The sequence below is a fragment of the Oreochromis niloticus genome, linkage group LG3 (genome assembly GCF_001858045.2).
Source record: "Oreochromis niloticus isolate F11D_XX linkage group LG3, O_niloticus_UMD_NMBU, whole genome shotgun sequence".
Lineage (NCBI taxonomy): Eukaryota > Metazoa > Chordata > Actinopteri > Cichliformes > Cichlidae > Oreochromis > Oreochromis niloticus.
The window spans coordinates 24,063,430-24,080,967 of record NC_031967.2 but is presented as its reverse complement, the minus strand read 5'-3'; the positions used below and the strand labels follow the sequence as shown (position 1 = coordinate 24,080,967).

The following is a 17,538-nucleotide window of genomic DNA, read 5'->3' as shown; positions in this document are numbered from 1 at the left end:
TGTATAAAATTGTATTATAGTAAAGAATCATCATGCACTGCACAGATATGTAGTTGACAGTCAGATGTATTGGTTTAAAACTGAGCTTGCGTCACACAATAACACACAATTCTCGCAGACGGATGACGAGAACAAGTGGAGCACAAACACGTGATGTTCAAAAACACAGTGTGTGTCCGAAAACTTGTTTCTTGTTTTGAATCTGAGAGACAGATCGATAAAGATCTGACTGGTAATTAACGGCTAATAAAAGATTGAACCAATGGATCGGGAAACATTACAGATTGCTTATGTGAGTGATGAACATCAGATGAAAGGTAATGAGTGGAAAGTATCGTGAAAATTGTTATATCCAGCTCCACCTGTAGTACAAGATGTTCCGTGGGAGTGTTTTCTCTGTCTACCGGTCTGAAGGTGTGTCCGCTCAGCCAATGAAACTGCAGCAGGTACATGCGTCAGCAGAGAAGGGGAGGGGGGGGTCGCCGGTTCTATGATAAAGTCTGCATCTGCTCCTCTTTCCACAGAAGTGAGAGAGAAGAGCTGAAGACTTCACGGGACTCTAAAAGAGAAGAAAACACAACAGAAGACAACATTTTTACCCTGTTTCCACCTTCTCTGCGATATTTTTTATACACCTTAACAGCTTTTTTATTTTCAAACTTGAAACTTTAAGTGTGCAGTCACACTTTTATTTTTTCTTACATTATCAGCCACTTCACTTATCTTTCGAAATGTTTCCAGAGGTAAACAGCTGGTGAGTAAATTTCTAATATTTTATTCACTTTTTCTCGTTCAATGTTGCCCGGCACGTGTCTCTTTCACGAGCGGCTTTGAACAGCGTGAAAAAATAGACTGGGCAAAAATAATACCCGCATGCGCTCTTGGTCGCCGTGTCGTAGTGGAGAAATGATTCATTCATTCACACAGGAGTGGCGCGTGTAATTTCACAATGAAGCGCGTTTCACAATCGAGTTGGAGTTGGGAGATTGAAATGCACAGTTTATGCTCTAAGTTTGTGAAAATCAGTCAAATTCATATTTGGACTTTCGCATTTTTAAGTCATTAGATTACAGGGAGACTGCTGTAATTTGTCTGGATGTGCGTAAAAAGCTTATTGATAGCATTTCTAAGAGAATGTACCTGTGATATGATAGTAATGATCGCATTTTTCATGGGTGAAGAGTTGCTGCTGTAGTTTCAGAATAAAAGAAGCAATCGTGTTTAGTTTTAACAACATTTTAAAAAAAGTCAAAGTCACATTTTCGGTTACTTTCGATCTTCCTGTGTGCACCACGCTGTGTGTTTTTGCATCATAAGAAAGAATAAAATTAGTGTGTTCATGTGTGCTGGACTGTCACGGTGATCTTCCTGACCTCTGCCCTTTTGTTAATGTCATCCAGCTACAGCTATGAGGAATGCAAGGCCACTGCTGATTGGCTGCTCGCCCAGACAGACGTCAGACCCACAGTGGGCATTGTGTGCGGCTCAGGGCTCGGAGGGCTCGCCGACCTGTTAAAGGACCAGGTGGCCTTCAACTACAAAGACATTCCCAACTTTCCACAGAGCACAGGTGAACTACACCTACTACACCGACACTCTCAGATGGTGACTCAATATCCGCCGAGCAGCTCCTGCTGATGTTTACTGTTGTATTTTTGAATTCCCCCAGTGCATGGACATGCGGGGAGGCTGGTGTTTGGACACTTAAAAGGAAGGCCGTGTGTTTGCATGCAGGGACGTTTCCACCTGTATGAGGGCTACTCAATCCATAAGGTATGTGTGTGTTTGCAAAAAGAAAATCCCATAATTTTCAGCAAGATCCCCCCAAAATACTCTTCATTTGTATTCTGTGATGTTGTTTTCCCAGATTACACTGCCTATGCGCATCTTCAAGCTGCTCGGTGTTGAGACGGTGATGCTGACCAATGCAGCCGGAGGCCTCAACCATGATTTTAAAATGGGAGACATCATGATCATCAAAGACCACCTCAACCTGCCCGGCTTCGCTGGCATCAATCCTCTGAATGGACCCAACGATGAGCGGTGAGGCTTGTTCTCGTACGGCCATAAAAAGCAAACATTTAAATCTTCTATACACTTAATTTTCTTCTCGTCTTCCTTCGTCTGTCAGGTTTGGCGTGCGTTTCCTCTGCATGTCCGATGCATACGACAGAGAGCTGCAGCAGCTGGCCATGGAGGTGGGGCAGGATCTGGGCTATGGAGATTTCCTAAAGGAGGGCGTGTACTGTGTGCTGGGCGGGCCAACATTTGAGACAATCGCTGAGGGTCGCATGCTGCACAGACTTGGCGCCGATGCTGTCGGTGAGCTGATTGTTTTGTTGATCTGAGTAAATGTAACGAATGACTGTTAAGTCCCAAAACTTTAATCAGATCATAATCTACACATCTGGATTTTTAAGACGTGTCCAGGACTATCAATTAGATTTATCAGCTGATGGCGATTCCAGGACTTGATCAATTCAAACCATGTGGTACCACAAAAACCAGCCACAGCGTCCTGTCTGATATTAACCTAATTATCAAGCTGATGCCCACAAAGCACATGGAGTTTATTAAAAAAGCACTGTATCAAATGCCATCATGCTATTTGAAATTTTATTCCAACAAATGACAGTTCAGTAGAAATGCTTGAAGTCCTTTTGCTGCAGTGACTTTGAAAATGTCTGGTTTGTCCTGGGCTGCCTGAACCTGAACTTGAAGCTTTACCTTTGAGGAGCAAAAACACGTGAAAAACATAAATTTAAGTTTCCTAAAGTGAGTCTTCTTTGTATGCATGCATACTGAGACTTCTTATGAAATTAAAGCAGTAAAACTTATTACAAACCTCTAAATTAGATTAAGTGAAGTTGGTTTCAGCAGTATTAGATCTGCAGTTCTTCTTCTTTTGATAACACTTTAAATCCCAGGCTTCTCAACATTATGGGACATTATGAGGTTTTTTTACATCCTTTCTTGTGTGCACTGGCTGGTTTATGTATTGAATGACAGAGGCTACTCTATTCTTTCTGTGAAAGTTATTTATATTTGTTCCGGTCATTTCCTCTCCAGGCATGAGCACAGTCCACGAGGTGATCGTCGCGCGGCACTGTGGGATGCGCGTCTTCGCCCTCTCCCTGATCACCAACCAGGTTGTGATGGACTACGACAGCGAAGAGAGGGCCAATCACGAGGAGGTCCTCCAGGTGGGCAGGCAGCGGGCGGCGCAGCTGGAGCGGCTGGTTTACACCATGGTGACCAAAATTGTGCACAACAACTACGGCCTAAGAGACTAAGAGCCGTGTTTAGGCCTGCAGGATACTTTATGTGGTCATGTTCTACATTTAAGAAAATCCCACTCAGTTGAGCTGATTTTAGCCGGAGGTCAAAAGGTGAAAGGATTATAGTTACCTGAAGAATCTCACTCGGACACACAGACACAGAATCTTTGAAAACGCACTCAACTGTCCTAGTATTTTATGTCACTGTGCACAAAAGGTTACACATTCCCCTGCTGAGCAGCTCCAGAAGAAAAAGTTGTTCAGTTTTTCTATATAATTTTAAACAAGGTGTTATTTTTTGCTATCTTACAATATATGATCCCCTTTGTAAATGTCTGCAATTTAACTTAAAGAGCCAAAATCTGCTGTAAAAGTCTTAATTTTGAGGTTGTAAAAATGTGTACATTAACCAAACTTTTATTCTATGTATTTGAGTGTACTATTTTTATAGTATGTTATTGTTAAATATACTATTTATTACTATATGAAGTTTTTGTATTTCCCCCATCATCATTCGTTCATCACACCTATTTCCACGGATTTATTCAATTTATTTGCAACCTTGATTTTGTTTTGTGTTTGTTTTCTGTGGGCAGTGCAAGACCAATAAAACTGAGTAGTGACTCATGAAAACCTCTCCACGTTTATTTTCAAAGTGTATATAGAAGAAGTGATACAGAGAAAGCTACACAGTAAACCAGCGCATTGCATAATGAAGGGTTTGGTTCACAAAAGGACCCAGAAAAGTTATTACTGTAAACATTACACAGTTTTACACAAAGATAAAAGAAGACGAGAATGTCAGAGTATCATAAAAACCTAAGGGTTTGGCAGTACTTTTTCAGTGAAAAGTGCTTAAAAATGTAATTCTTCCACTTAAAAAAAAGTTTTTGGCAAAACAAAAGAAATTGGCATTTGAAAACTGTGGCACATTACATGTAGATCGTCCAGACTGCATCGTCTATCTCTGGAATAACTCAGATAAAACTTTTGCTTTCCTGAAAGGACAGAAATGAGACAGCCACACAATATATCACATTTCACACAGCATGCATACAAACATATCCACCCATCCCAGTTTACCCTCACCCAAAACTTTGACATACTGCTCCCTTAAAAAAGCAAGACTAAAATAGCGTTGACACATCCCCTTTTTTTTAATACCACTTTAAAGTCCAGTTTATTTCATACTTTACAAAACAAGAAACCAAAAACAGAGCCATGCATAATGATAAGCAATTATATACTAGAATAAAACATTCACGATGATCCAGCACCTCACCGTTGTCTCTGCATAATCTGAACAGGCCCTTTATGCTGAGGTGAAAGCAAAGTTTGGCACGGGATGTAATACAGGCCAGCAGTGATACTACAGTACAAACTACTAATAGATTTATAATGCACAGTGCCAGCCAGCACACTAAGCAACCCTCCACTTCGACTGCATCCAGCACTGGGACTGTGATAACTTGGTTTGGAAACAATTTTCTAAAGATAGTCTTCAAATGTAAGCAACTGATTGAATCCCTCTCCATTTGAATCTGGCCACACAGAGGTATTTATGGATGCTACCGAAACCCCAACATGCAACACAGTTGGTTCGAAGCTAAAAGAAAATTGAAAAAAGTGAGTTAAACCTCTCTCACGTTAAAGAGGCAGAAAAAGCCCTTAAGGTTAGGTGGTACATATTTAACAGTAATGTTATTACGTTAGAGAGAAGTGGTTAGCAAACCCCGAACAGGCTATACCAAAGACCTGGCTAATGTACGAACGACAGCATTTATGTTATATCAGATTATTACACCCGACCAATTTATCTGTTGGCCAATACTATCAACTGATAATAACAACTACTTGCCAATCTATTCTTATGAGTATTTATAAAGACAGACAAATGAAAACTGAAAAAAAGAATTGATAGGGGGAAAAAAATCCTTCAGCCATCTTATGACTGTTGATGTTGGATAGTTAGTGAAGGGCAAATTTCCCTGTTGGCAACACGTGATTGAAACCCCACAAACACTGATGATTCAAGAAGAGGCGGGTATAACATATTTGAGTAAATAAATAATTTCACATAATAAATGTTGGGGAAAATTGTCTGTTTAGTGTGTGTTAAAGAAAAAAAAGTATTGTCTGATATTTTAAAATGTTAAAATCATTCAAATATCAGTATCTTAAGAACCCTATATTGTCAGGCTCTGAAAATTATAAGAGCCACATAAAGAATTATTGATGCTGAAAACAGCATTAGGTTGGACTTATAAACTCTACAGTAAAAAACTAAAAAACAAAAAATATTAATTCAGAAAAAGAATAAACACAGTGATGTTTTTCCCCTAATGTCTTATTCATGCAACATTTGTCTTTTTAAAAACTATTTAGTTCATTCATTCTCTTATGACCTTTGGCATTTTAAAAGGTGATGGCAAGAAACCCTACAAACAAAATCTGGTCGTGGTGACGCTGTATCGGCCTTATGTCTGCGTAATATTTCAGATTATGTAATGCTAACATAACAACATAAGATCTGGACCTTGTCACACCAAATTTTAGAAACAAAATTCTATGTCACATTTAAGACATTACATTTAATAAGGTAACATATAAACATTACTTTGACTTTGGTATCATGTCATAGTTACCTTAGTAAAAGACACTGTAAAGTTTCTGTGGACTTTGAGTAATGTCACGTCACCAACTGGTAATAGTGCAAAACTACCAAATTATGATCAAATACAATTTTGGCACTTTGCCATGCGTTTAGCAGCTTTGTATAAAGCTAGCTTTAGCATGTAGGCTACACAGTAAACGTTACAAAAAGGTAAAGCTAGCTTGTAAACTAAATTTTGCTACGTTAACAAGTCCTATTCCAGTAAAAAAGAAAAATAGAAATATGTCTCCACACCCTCAGATTTAATCAGGTGTTTTATTTCGGACCCCAGAGTAGCCAGTTTTATCACAGAGTTGACCAAAGTGGAGAAGCCGGCGTCTTTCAGTTGGCGAGACAGGTGACACATTTTCAGTACAGGCACTGTAATCATGATTTTACAGGTTTTTAAGCATCAGAGGACCTCAGCAATGCGCAGCATAGAGGGTGAGGAAGAACTGAAGGGAAAAAAAAGGCACTTCTGAAACCACATAACAGACCAAGAGCTGCAGTGCAAAAGTTACAGAGGAGTCCACTCATCTTTAGGCAAACATGGTCAGGGTGATCCACTGCAGAACAAAGAGAGTGTCGGAATTAATGAATGAAAACTCTTAATAAATCACAGAGAGTGAATGGAAAAAATGTTTTAGCATAGACATGGATGAATCCTTATGAAAAGATCAAACTTTTGTTTATACAACAGCATTTCCGATGGGAATTCATACCTGGAAGAAGTTTAGAGATATCTGACCGTCTCCATCAGTGTCCAGGTTCTTAAAGGTTTCTGCAGTGAGACAAACAAAAAAGAAAATTTAACTCAGAAGAGTACAAAGTATTTTAGCTTCTGTTAAGCTTTGCAGGCATGCACTGTGAGTTTGGTTTTTTGTTCTTTACAGCAAAACAAGATCAAGCAGTTCGACTGTCCCTTTGAGGCAGGGAACAACTGCAACAGTGTCACTCACTGAACATTGTCTCCAGTCTGACCAAACAGGTGACAAAGTTGTCAAAGTCGACAGTCATGTCTGCCTCTGTGTATCGCAGGATGATCAGCTGGAACAGGTGGTTAGTCAACTTGATACCTGAAGGACGCAAAAAGCAAGAAAACCCATACGACAATGTGAGAAACGTATCAGTGAAGGTGTCCAACCTATCCTCCTGGGACTTAAATGTGCTTTTCCTCTCTTTTTTGTACTGAAATATTAAAGAATAATACCTGCAGATTCAAGAGCCATTCTCATCTCATAGGAGCTCATGGTGCCCGATTTGTCCACGTCAAACTGCCTGAATACAGTCTAGATACAGGGGGGTAACAAACCAGCAGTTTGAATCGAATAAGAAAATGGAAACACCAGTGCACCGGCTAATCAATGTTTAATCTGTTACACAATTTAACTCTCACCAGATATCGTTTAATCTTTTCCCAGAGTACGTGAAACTCTGTCAGGCCCAACTTCCCAGTGCCATCAGTCTGAGTGAAGACGCTAAGGAACATTTCGTGGTCAGAGAGACATTAAAATGAAGAAATCCAGAGACAAAAGAAACAGGAAACAGACACTTCAACATCACATCGAGGATACATCCATGAGGTTAATCATGCTGCGACAAGCTTCTTGTGAGAAGCCATCTGTCTTCAGGTCTTTATCTGTGGACGACATGAAGTGAAATAAAAAGAGAGAAGAGTACACGTCTTTTATAAATACTCAAGTCTACACTGAAATTCCACAATGTTAGAAACAGTGCATAACGGTAGTGCTTTCCCACGCCGCTTACGTTTGCTGATGATCCTGTTCAGTATGGTTTGCAGCTCTGTGACACTGATCTCCATGTCCTGTGGGCACAAACAGATGTCAGTTATATTAAATGTGACTGCGCAAATGCCACGGACTACTATTGCTATATCTCCTGCAAGTTTTGAGAGCGTGCTTACCGGTCCCGCCAGCTGCCTGAAGAGATTCTTGAAGCTTGCGTCAATCTGACTCTCATGTAGTTGAACCTGAAACACAAAAAGAAATCTGTTCACTACACGCTTTTTCCCCACCTCCTTTCGCACAATATGGCCAGATGTGGTCGGATGAGGGAAAGGGTCACTTCTTCTCACCTCTGCTGGAAGATCTGCTTTAATTTCATCATCAAGCTCCCTGATGGAGACACAAGACAACAGCTGAAGTCAGGTCTAGACAAGAATTGGGTGCAATAATTTAAGATTTTCTCTAATCCGCCAAAAGTATATACAGGCTATAATATACATACACACACATCACCACTAATATTTGGTTAAATGTCCCTTAGCAAGCTGCATCTCAACCAGATGCTACTGGTAGCCATCACCAAGCTTCTGGCATAATCCTGTCTGGATATTTGGCCAATCCTCTTGGTAGAAATGGTAGACTTCCTTTAAATTGGTCGGCATTTAATCCACAAAGTTTCAATAAGGTCGAGGTCGGGGCTTTGGGAAGACCATTGCAGATACTTGTTGTTAGCCCGTTTTATCCATCCCAAAACCAGTTCTGATCTGTGTGTGGGATCGTTGTTTCGTCTGAACATCCAACTCTGTCCAAGTTTCAACCATCTAGCTACTGATGTGAGATGAAGTTGAAGAATTTTAAGGTTTTCCTCCTCTTTACAATTCCCTCCACTCCAGGTAGAGAAGGTCACCTACTAATTGGAAGGTTGGTGGCTCTATCCCTGGCTGCTCCAGTCAGCTTGACTTAGCATCCTTGAGCAAGATACTGAACCTCAACTGAGCCTAAGCACTTAGGTAGAAAAAGACCTGGCTCAAAGAGACCTTCCTAACTTGTGTAAATCTACAAATCTCCTTCTTAGATCTTCACTGGATTCCTTGGATGTTCCCATGGTTCTGAGTATTGGTCAGTCCTGTGAGTACTGTCAAACAAATCCTTTTTTATGCTGGAGAAGAGAAACTACCAGCCGTTGTCAACCGTGAACACTAATAAAGTTAATAGGACTTGTCCTTGTCAACTTAAAAGACGCTATATAACCTGAAGCACCTCTTATTAAAAGATTTAACTGAACATCTGCATATATTTAACTCTGCATGTATACTTCTGACCCTATGTGTATTAGAGAAAATCCTAAATAAATCCAAAACTGTTCACCCAGTGGTTGTTTGTTTCTGATCATTCCTGTAAATATGGTTACTTTTGGCCCACAAAAGAGAAAGACTACAAAAATGAATGTGTGTGTGATCACCAAACTTCTCCACTTCCTTCAAGCCTGTGGTTACTCACTCAGAGTCTGCAGGCTTCTCGGAGAACACCCTGAGGACGAAGTCGCTCTCTTTGTTTGGCTCAAAGGTGGAGGGGACGATTATGTACTCCCCTTTCGGCAGCTTCAGACGTGAGCTGACCTCCCTCAAGTTGATGAAGGTTTCTGAGCGAGCGCTGGAGGCATGACTGAGGAAAAAGTCTCGCTTGAGGTGAACCCCTGAACTCCCTTTGAACTGAGAGGGGAATTAAAAGAGTTAGCATTATGTTGTTATTCTATCCTTTGTAATATATATACACAGAAAGTAGAAAAACCTCATCTTATCTTACCTCATCTGGAATCTGCAAAGACAACAGAGATGAAAAATTATTATAATCAGTGTTGTAATAAAAGAGAAAAGGACAGCGGTAAATGAGAAATGTAACTACAGTTTTTTCCCAACAGAGTTTTTAAGTTTTACAAGTTTGTGTGCTGCTAACCTCGTACAGAGCGAAACCGATGGTCTCCATGTCTTGGCCCTCTCGCCGTTTCTTCCTGCGGTCCTTTTGCATGAGGGCAACCACAAAGCTGCAGTCTGGACTGCCCTGCTTGTCTGGGTTCTGCAGCATGATCTTGAACTGAGGATTCAGCCAAAAACTTGCTGGAGACAAAAGATGAAAAAGTTAAAGTGTTTCCTTTTCAGGCTATAAACAAGGACAGAAGTGGCCTCATACATAGCCTAATGTGTCTTTTTAAACACTGAATGGCATATTTATGTGAAAGATGATTACAAATAAAAGAGGAAAATAACCACATAATGCTTAACACCTATTCAAATTTCTATTTATATCAAAGATATTTTTTTTAAAACATAAATAGAAAGAAAAAGTCTTCTCTACACTGCAGTAAATCCAGAAAACACAGTCCCGTTTCCTGCACTTCCTGGTAGAGAATCTCCAAAATCTTTTAAAACACAATACATTGTTTCATTGCTTAAATAGAAGTCACTGGTTCACATTCCTTCGGGAACTTAACCCAATCCCTTCCTCACTCAATCTTCTAACTTGCCTTTTTTGATTACAAAAATTCCTGAAGTAAAAATTGTATTAAGCAGAATTAAAACACCACGAGACACGGGTCTCATGAGGCGCAACAACCGTCCATGTCCTACCTTACGATTTTCCCCCTCTTCTCACTTGCACCACTAATCTTACCTGGGTAGTTCCTGCAGCCTCCGGCTGTGCTGCCTCTCCTCCACTCCCCCTGAAAAAGCGAGGAGCTCCATTTCTTCACCTGGCTGCTCTCCAGGGCGTCCGCCGTCAGGTTGCAGATCTCCAGACGAGAGAACTCACGCAGAAAATCGTTAAATGACATCCTGGAAGATTCGATTTCATCATTAGTTTTCCATCACTAAGTCCAAGTGATGGTGCTGAAGAAGACAAATCAGACAATTCAAACAACTTCAGTGCTGTGCAAAAGTCTTGAGTCAACCCTCATTTCTTTATATTCTTTTTACTTTGTCATTTTTAAAGTGAGCATTAGTTCTCCAGGCCTTCCGCGGGTGTTTCAACCTGCTTCTTCTACACTGGCTGATTTTTCACTCATTCTTAGTTCAGCCCTTGTACTGGATTACTTTTCAGAGGAATATTAAGCCACTTAATGCTAACCTAAAAATCATTCAAGCATTAAAACAGGCATGTAAGGGATGAATCAGTGGTATGTCTACACATAACAGACTAACTACCGTTAGGCCCTTTGTTACTAGCAGCCTTTCACACAAACATAACAATTGTTCCATTTCGATAACTGAATTTATTTAAATCTATAAAAAATAGCATAAAAACAGCATAAAAAAAGGCAATTCCCAGGAGCTATTAGCTTGAAACTTCACATTTTAGCATGGTGTCCTGAAACATTTGGGGAAAATCTGAGGTGTTTTTTTTTTTAATTAACCACTGCACCCGTTTCGCATTTTCCTGGCAAAATATGAAGATACGAGGGTTGGTTCAAGACTTTTGCACAGTTCTGTACTTCTAGACAGAAAGACAATCCACAAGAGGACCACCACTCCTGTCTCAAATGTTTCACATGGAAAACACTCGCGTACACTCACCAGAATTCACCATCCTCGCTGCGGTTTTGTAGACGACTTCTGGAAGACGCATCAATCGAGTCCCACTCTCTGGAGCTGAAGGTTTCAAAAAAAAGAAAAGAAAAGGAAAAAAATGAAGTCCTAGACATCGACACAGTGATACACTCTTCACTGTCTTCCATCTGTTAATGAGTAACTTTGCCAACAGCACTGAGCTGTCCTAAAAGCCGGGTTTAAAACAAAGTATCGCAGTCAGCAACCACATATAATATTTATACGTTTCTTTATCTTAGTTCAGAGGATCAGCAGGCTAACGTGCAAATCCGCACAAGAACTTTGAATTATAAAATACTAAAAATGCTCTTTAAAAAAAAAAAAAAAAAACAACTTTTGTAAGGACTAACCTGATATAATTTACTCATGATATAATTTGATCTCATCTGGCACGCACTGCTTTTAGTTTTTCGTGTATCGTTTCCCTGTCTGTCTTGTTTAGATGAAAGGACGCCAAATAAATACTTTTGTCAACTTCTGTAGATTTTGAAGAATGAAATATGAAGACATGAGGTCAAATTTAGCCAACTGACCATTTTTATAGAGGACAACATTATAGAAAACAGTTGGAAAATTCCTTCCAGCATCATCCTGGCTCAAAGGGAAAACTAGGGAATTCCATCATACTTATCACTCCAGGCTCCGGTCCATTCCACCTCTCCCCAGGGGTTCCTGATGCGAACCAGCCTTGTCATGTTTCCTCTGTACGACACCTACAAGCAAAGAAACATAACATTAGGATAATATTAGGGACTCTAAATCCCTGTGTGTGCTTGGCATGATTAATTAGGGTTATAATCTGCTTGTTTTAATTCATTTCCAGCATTAATTCAGAACCTTTCATCACGTTACACATTTGCCTAACAAGCAAAAGATCCCCGGTTCACTCACAGGAGGAGACACATATCCCTGTGATGAACCCTTGTGTAGCTTTATTCTGTCAAACTAACAACATCTAAACTGAAAAGGTTGAGTTGTACACTACAGCTGTAAGCAATATTTACACAAGCTTGAGATTTCTGCAGGTTAACCGCAGGTCTCTGCTCTGCTGTGCTTCAGATCCGTTTACATTATCATCCACTTAAATATATTTAACTCTCAGTCTAAACTATAAACGAGGGCTCTTGATTTATTATCCATTTTCAGTTTAGCCATCTTCTGCATTAGTCTATTAATCTTTAAAAGCACCCAAGTTGCAGCTAACCAAACACATAACACCAGTTACAGTCAGTCTGACTTGGGTAACATGACATGAGTCAACTGAAATGATTTTGTAATAATGGTGTGACTCCTCTGTTGTTACGTACCGCAATGACGGTAGTGCTGTGCCAAAGACAGCTGCCTTGACACACAATTTAATATATATTTCTTTAGAATAAGTTGTATGTATGGTTGAAGGGTAAAGGACAAGCCTGTGCAAAAAATGTACTGCTTCTCTGCTTTTGGTTAGGAAAATTGGTTGGTTAAAAAAAAATGTCAAACAGATGCATAAATCCAGAAAATAAACATACACTGCCTAAGCCCGAGGCCTATATAAATACAGTTTTAGGTGTAATGTGTGTAGAGATATAGAGAGGGGAAAAAAACAACTATAATTTAATGTGTGATTTTCTTTATCGTACTAACAAACCACCAAAAAACACCGTCTCCAGGTCTGATGGGTGACATTCTAGTATTTTATTTGTATGTGACTTAGCGTGTGTCTGTGCAGTACACCTCTACAGATCATGATTGCTAACTTCATATGGTAATCAAGCAACTGGTTCCTTCCCCGAGTGAATAAGTCATAGTCCAAAATCCCTCTGCATTCCAGCTCACCTCTTCCACACCAGTCAGGGAGTAGGCGTGTCCCTTCACCAGCTTTTTGAAGGTGACGGCCTCCATGTCATTTGCACTGGTGATCTGAGAATGAGACAACATAACACACAGAGTTTCAAGACAATTCACACAATCGGGAGGATGCTCCAGAAAGGTGACTCTGTTCATCTGGATGTGGCGTTTTCACTCATCCAAGGGAAGCTGACTCCTCAACCTTAAACAGCACATTTGCATAATGACCGAAACTAGCACCACTAGCCAACAATGGCCCATGAGGTCAGTTTCATGCTCGTTCATATGAGAACCATTCACAGAGAGTTGAGGAATGGCTACAATCACAGCTTTGTAAGATGGTGAATGATGCACCCTTAGGCCTTCTCATTGATTCATTACTTGAAGAAGCCCATCTCTGAATCCTTCCCTTCCCTGGATGATTGAGCATGCATGAAGACAATGAGCAGGATGGTAACAAAGACAGGAGAAAATGTATGTTTGTACTTTTGCATGTCAGTGAAATCTAAAGATATAATTAAACGTCACTGCCTAGCATGGCACATTCATTAACAGCACAGAAGGATCCCACATAGAACCGAATGAATGTAACTGAGATAGAATGTTAGATTCTATCTCTTTTTGACTAGATGTAGAGTGCAAACACCAATGTTTTTTGCTGTGTCATTTAAACCTAAGCACAGAAACACAAACACAGAGCCAGACTCTGTTTATTCGTTCCTGTTCGTGTCAATCATTTACAATTTCATCATCCCTGGAAGAGAAAACGCATTTCCTTTTACCTATGCTCTTTGTACGCAAACTGAAACAGGGAGGATTGAACAGGGAGGACTGAACTGATTACAGTTCAGTCCTCCCTGTCAGCAAATAAAAGCTTTGCTAAAGTGTCCTTGACAGTTGCACTGAATTCCTGCCTGCTCCAGCACTTTCCCTGTCCTCACTGCCCCCTCCTGGTTTCCACTTGTATCCGTTTTCCCACATGGTTTTTGTTTACAGGACCCTTTCACCTCCCGAGCTCCAGTGGTGATACTGAGGGGAAGAATTTCCAAACTTTTAGTTGCTGATCCACAGTTTATGCAGCGCTTCATGACTTTTATTTGTTGTTTTTTTAAGCAATTGCAAAGAATTGCAAACAATGCATTCTTTATAACTTGATGGGGTGGTGATCTTTGACTACTTAAAACAGCACTGGTATGTTTTATTCTAGTTTACTTCTCAACAATGTCCCAGTATAACCAGCGACACTCTTCAAATGGTTGATTTTTAAAAAGCATTTTCTTACTATGCACCTTGGACTTGGAATTATTTACAGAAAGACCTCAGTTTAAACATGCCTCCATCTATCGGTGAATTTAAAATAGTAAGGCATGCAGTGAAGTAGATTTGAGGATATCTTTTTTTATAAGCCACTTCCATGTTTTTTTGTTTAGTGTCACCATTTATACTTTGTATTATGCTGTGGATTTGGTATTTTATGATGAAAAGAGTAAAAGCGTTTGATCCCAGTGGGAGTAACAATAATTAATGTTGCAGTACTGACGTCAATGGAGCAGCCAAGAAGGGATCCTCTTTCAACGGCTCTGCGGATGATGCTGAAGAGGTCCGAGGGGGCTTTGTTCAGATCGTACATCTCCGTCACACCTCCGGTAAAGTCTTCAAAACCCTCACATGTGCTGCCCCCTGACAGAGCCTCATAACAGCCATTCAACCTGCGACACAGAGAAATAGAAATTAAATGGAGAATGAATAAAAATACTGCATAGTTTAATATCAGTGTTAATGATTAAACCTTGATATACACAGAAAGATGTGACTTATTCATATTTTTTAAAACTAGAGAGCTCCCACGTGCTAAACTACCATATACGGCCGCAGAGGAACTGAGCGTGTGCAATCTTACTTTTATGTCACGCTCATATGGGAAGCTCTCTTAACTTGGCTGCCACACACTAACATGAATACTAATGTATTTTTCTAATACAGCTAGCCAAATTTACAACCGGGACCAGAGCTGTCCACTGAAGCAGCTGGACTTTCTTTAAGAGCTTTGATTATTTCTCAATCATGTCTGCTACAAGCTTTTTGGTACCAGAAACACTCTTTTTCAGAGCACCAGGGAAAATTAATCAAAATTGACCTCAATTATCACCTTTTTTTGAGCAGACACAACTTTATATCATGTGTGCATCACTGTAGAGTTACCATAAACAGCAGCTTCAAACTAAATGTTCTATCATATTTCCTTTATTCTTTTTCAAAGATAAAATAGTATATATTAAACATAAATGTTTGCTGAAGTATTTTTTCCTGTTTATGGGTCCTCGGACAAGATTTCTATTTCTCAACTGCTGTCCTGTGCATCACTCTTACTTGGCGTAAGCCTTTTCCATCAGAGCGCTCCAAAACTCAGTTCCCTCTGCTGAGTGGACAAACAGCAGCTTCCCATCTTTCACCGGCAGCCGATCGTCAATCACGACGTCCACCCACTCACCAAACTGCCAGAACTGTGGAGAGCAGAGAACAATGTTACAGAGATGGTTTAATGTTCTGCTGAAGCTCTGGAGAACCTGGGCCCATTTTAAAACATTAAAGACCATAATTACAAACTCTTTACCAGCTTTATACGGGCTTTTTTTATACATTTGTATGAGAACTGGTCAGAGATATGACTTCGCAACAGAAAGTTGCCTCACGTTGGGCTTCAGAGGTCAGCAAGTAGTACAACTCTGTCTCTCTCAAATCACAGATCGTTCTATTATAATCTCCTGTATTAAGTCTAATTAATACCAATCAATCTCTAATTATTCAGTTTCACTGTCATAGGATTTAGGAGAAGGAAATGAACAAACCAGGGAAGCCTGATCAATCAGATGTGTCTTTCCAATTTATCAGTAAACAGACATTACGTGGTGACAGATGTTTCTTCATTTACCAACATTGTGTCTTTGTATCAGTCAAGTTAAGTGGCTTTATTGTCATTCCAACCATGTGCAGTGGTAAAGTACACAATGAAACGAGACAAGACCCTGGTGCTACATATGACATATAACAGACGAACACAGGACTACATAGTGCAAGTGTGCAAAAACTGCAAAAAACAAAACAGAGACAGAACACAACAGTGCAATAGAAATGTCCATGAGTATTGTGCAAAAAGTAACTTGGTGTATGAAGGTATGTGTGTGTATGTGTGTCAGTCCAGTCACTGAGTGTCCAGGAGTCGGACTGCCTGGGGGAAGAAACTGTTCCCCAGTCTGGCAGTGAGGGCCCGGATGCTTTGGTACCTCTTGCCAGAAGGCATCAGGGTGGAGAGTGTGTGTGAGGGGCGTGTGGGGTCCTCCACAAGGCTGGTGGCTTTGTGGATGCTGCGGGTGCGATAAGCAGGGCACAGGAAGAAAAATGTCTCCAGCTTATCACACAAATGAGGCATCCGAGTGATACGATAGCCTTCTTCTGTAATTAAACTGAATCATTTTATTTCATTTATTCATTTCATTTACACTAAACACTATCACCAGACTTATTCACTTGTCTGCCTTCACATGTATATGAAGTCTTAATCCATAGGGTTTGCTGTCAGCCCACCCTTTGCAGCTATAACATCTTCGATTCTTCTAGGTAGGCTTTCCACAAGCTTTAGGAGTGTTTATGGGAATTTTTGAGAATTCTTCCAGAAGCACATTTGTAAGATCAACACTGATGGTGGAGAAGGCCTGGCTCACAGTCTCCGCTTTGATTCACCCCAAAGGTTTTCTGTCGGGTTGAAGACTCTGTGCAGGCCAGTCAACTTCTTCCACAACAAACTCGCTCATCCGTGTTTTTATGGACCGTACTTTGTGCTCTGGTGTGCAGTCATGTTGGAACAAACTGTTCCCACAAAGTTAGGAGCATGACATTGTCCAAAATGTCTTGGTGTGCTGAACCATCAAGTGTTCCTTTCACTGGAACTAAGGAGCTGAGGCCAACTCCAGAAAAATAACCCCACCGCCCACCCCTCGCCTCTCCACCAAACCTTGCACTTTGCACAATGCAGTCAGATAAGCACCTGCTTCCTGTCAACCACCAAATCCACACTCATCTATCAGATTGCCAACCAGAGAAGTCTGATTAATTACTCCACTCTTTCCTTTCTTTCAATCTGGACAGAGAACATGTCTCCAATGGTGGCTTTGCACTCTTCTTGAGCTAATCTGAAGGCCACATGAAGTTTGGAGGTCTGCAACGATTGACTCTACAGGAAGTTGGCGATCTCTGCGCACCGTGTTCCTCACCATCCGCTGACCCTGCTCTGATTTTATGTGGTCTACCACTTTGCAGCTGAGTTGCTGTCATTCCCAGTCGCTTCCACTTTGTTATAATACCACTAAACAGCTGACTGTGGAATATTAGTAGTGAGAAAATGTCACATCTGGACTTGTTGCACAGGTACA

At 40.5% G+C, this 17,538-nt stretch overlaps 2 protein-coding genes and 1 long non-coding RNA gene across 4 annotated transcripts in view; 2 read left to right on the top strand and 1 right to left on the bottom strand.

Moving 5' to 3' along the window:
- The first annotated feature begins 526 nt into the window (after nt 1-526).
- On the top strand, nt 527-3,909 carry pnp5a (purine nucleoside phosphorylase 5a). Its single transcript, XM_003447604.5, has 6 exons — nt 527-754; nt 1,401-1,570; nt 1,670-1,773; nt 1,868-2,043; nt 2,132-2,322; nt 3,070-3,909. The coding sequence occupies exons 1-6, from the start codon at nt 732-734 to the stop codon at nt 3,291-3,293; spliced, it is 888 nt and encodes a 295-aa protein (XP_003447652.1). The 5' UTR covers nt 527-731; the 3' UTR covers nt 3,294-3,909.
- Nucleotides 807-1,393, top strand: LOC112846465 (uncharacterized). The gene is made up of 2 exons (XR_003219437.1): nt 807-936; nt 979-1,393. It is a non-coding gene; the product is annotated as an uncharacterized LOC112846465 (long non-coding RNA).
- Nucleotides 3,484-17,538, bottom strand: part of capn1 (calpain 1) — a 32,323-nt gene continuing 18,268 nt past the window's right edge. For both annotated transcript variants that reach the window (XM_003447550.4, XM_005453184.4), the window contains exons 5-22: nt 15,479-15,612; nt 14,649-14,817; nt 13,097-13,180; nt 11,906-11,991; nt 11,246-11,320; nt 10,347-10,507; nt 9,633-9,793; nt 9,483-9,494; nt 9,177-9,388; nt 8,027-8,066; nt 7,856-7,921; nt 7,699-7,756; nt 7,506-7,570; nt 7,328-7,396; nt 7,142-7,220; nt 6,891-7,007; nt 6,654-6,712; nt 3,484-6,497 (exon numbers count right to left, since the gene is read on the bottom strand). In XM_003447550.4, the coding sequence (XP_003447598.1) occupies nt 6,471-6,497; nt 6,654-6,712; nt 6,891-7,007; nt 7,142-7,220; nt 7,328-7,396; nt 7,506-7,570; nt 7,699-7,756; nt 7,856-7,921; nt 8,027-8,066; nt 9,177-9,388; nt 9,483-9,494; nt 9,633-9,793; nt 10,347-10,507; nt 11,246-11,320; nt 11,906-11,991; nt 13,097-13,180; nt 14,649-14,817; nt 15,479-15,612 (1,674 nt within the window). In that variant the 3' untranslated portion in view covers nt 3,484-6,470. The remainder of the gene's footprint in view (nt 6,498-6,653; nt 6,713-6,890; nt 7,008-7,141; nt 7,221-7,327; nt 7,397-7,505; nt 7,571-7,698; nt 7,757-7,855; nt 7,922-8,026; nt 8,067-9,176; nt 9,389-9,482; nt 9,495-9,632; nt 9,794-10,346; nt 10,508-11,245; nt 11,321-11,905; nt 11,992-13,096; nt 13,181-14,648; nt 14,818-15,478; nt 15,613-17,538) is intronic.

Excerpts from the sequence above, each read along its gene's own strand:
- pnp5a (XM_003447604.5), top strand. The coding sequence starts at position 732 with ATGTTTCCAGAGGTAAACAGCTG. Across the intron at positions 755-1,400 it reads TTTCCAGAGGTAAACAGCTG|CTACAGCTATGAGGAATGCA; the intron begins GTGAGTAAATTT and ends AATGTCATCCAG. Across the intron at positions 1,774-1,867 it reads AGGGCTACTCAATCCATAAG|ATTACACTGCCTATGCGCAT; the intron begins GTATGTGTGTGT and ends TTGTTTTCCCAG.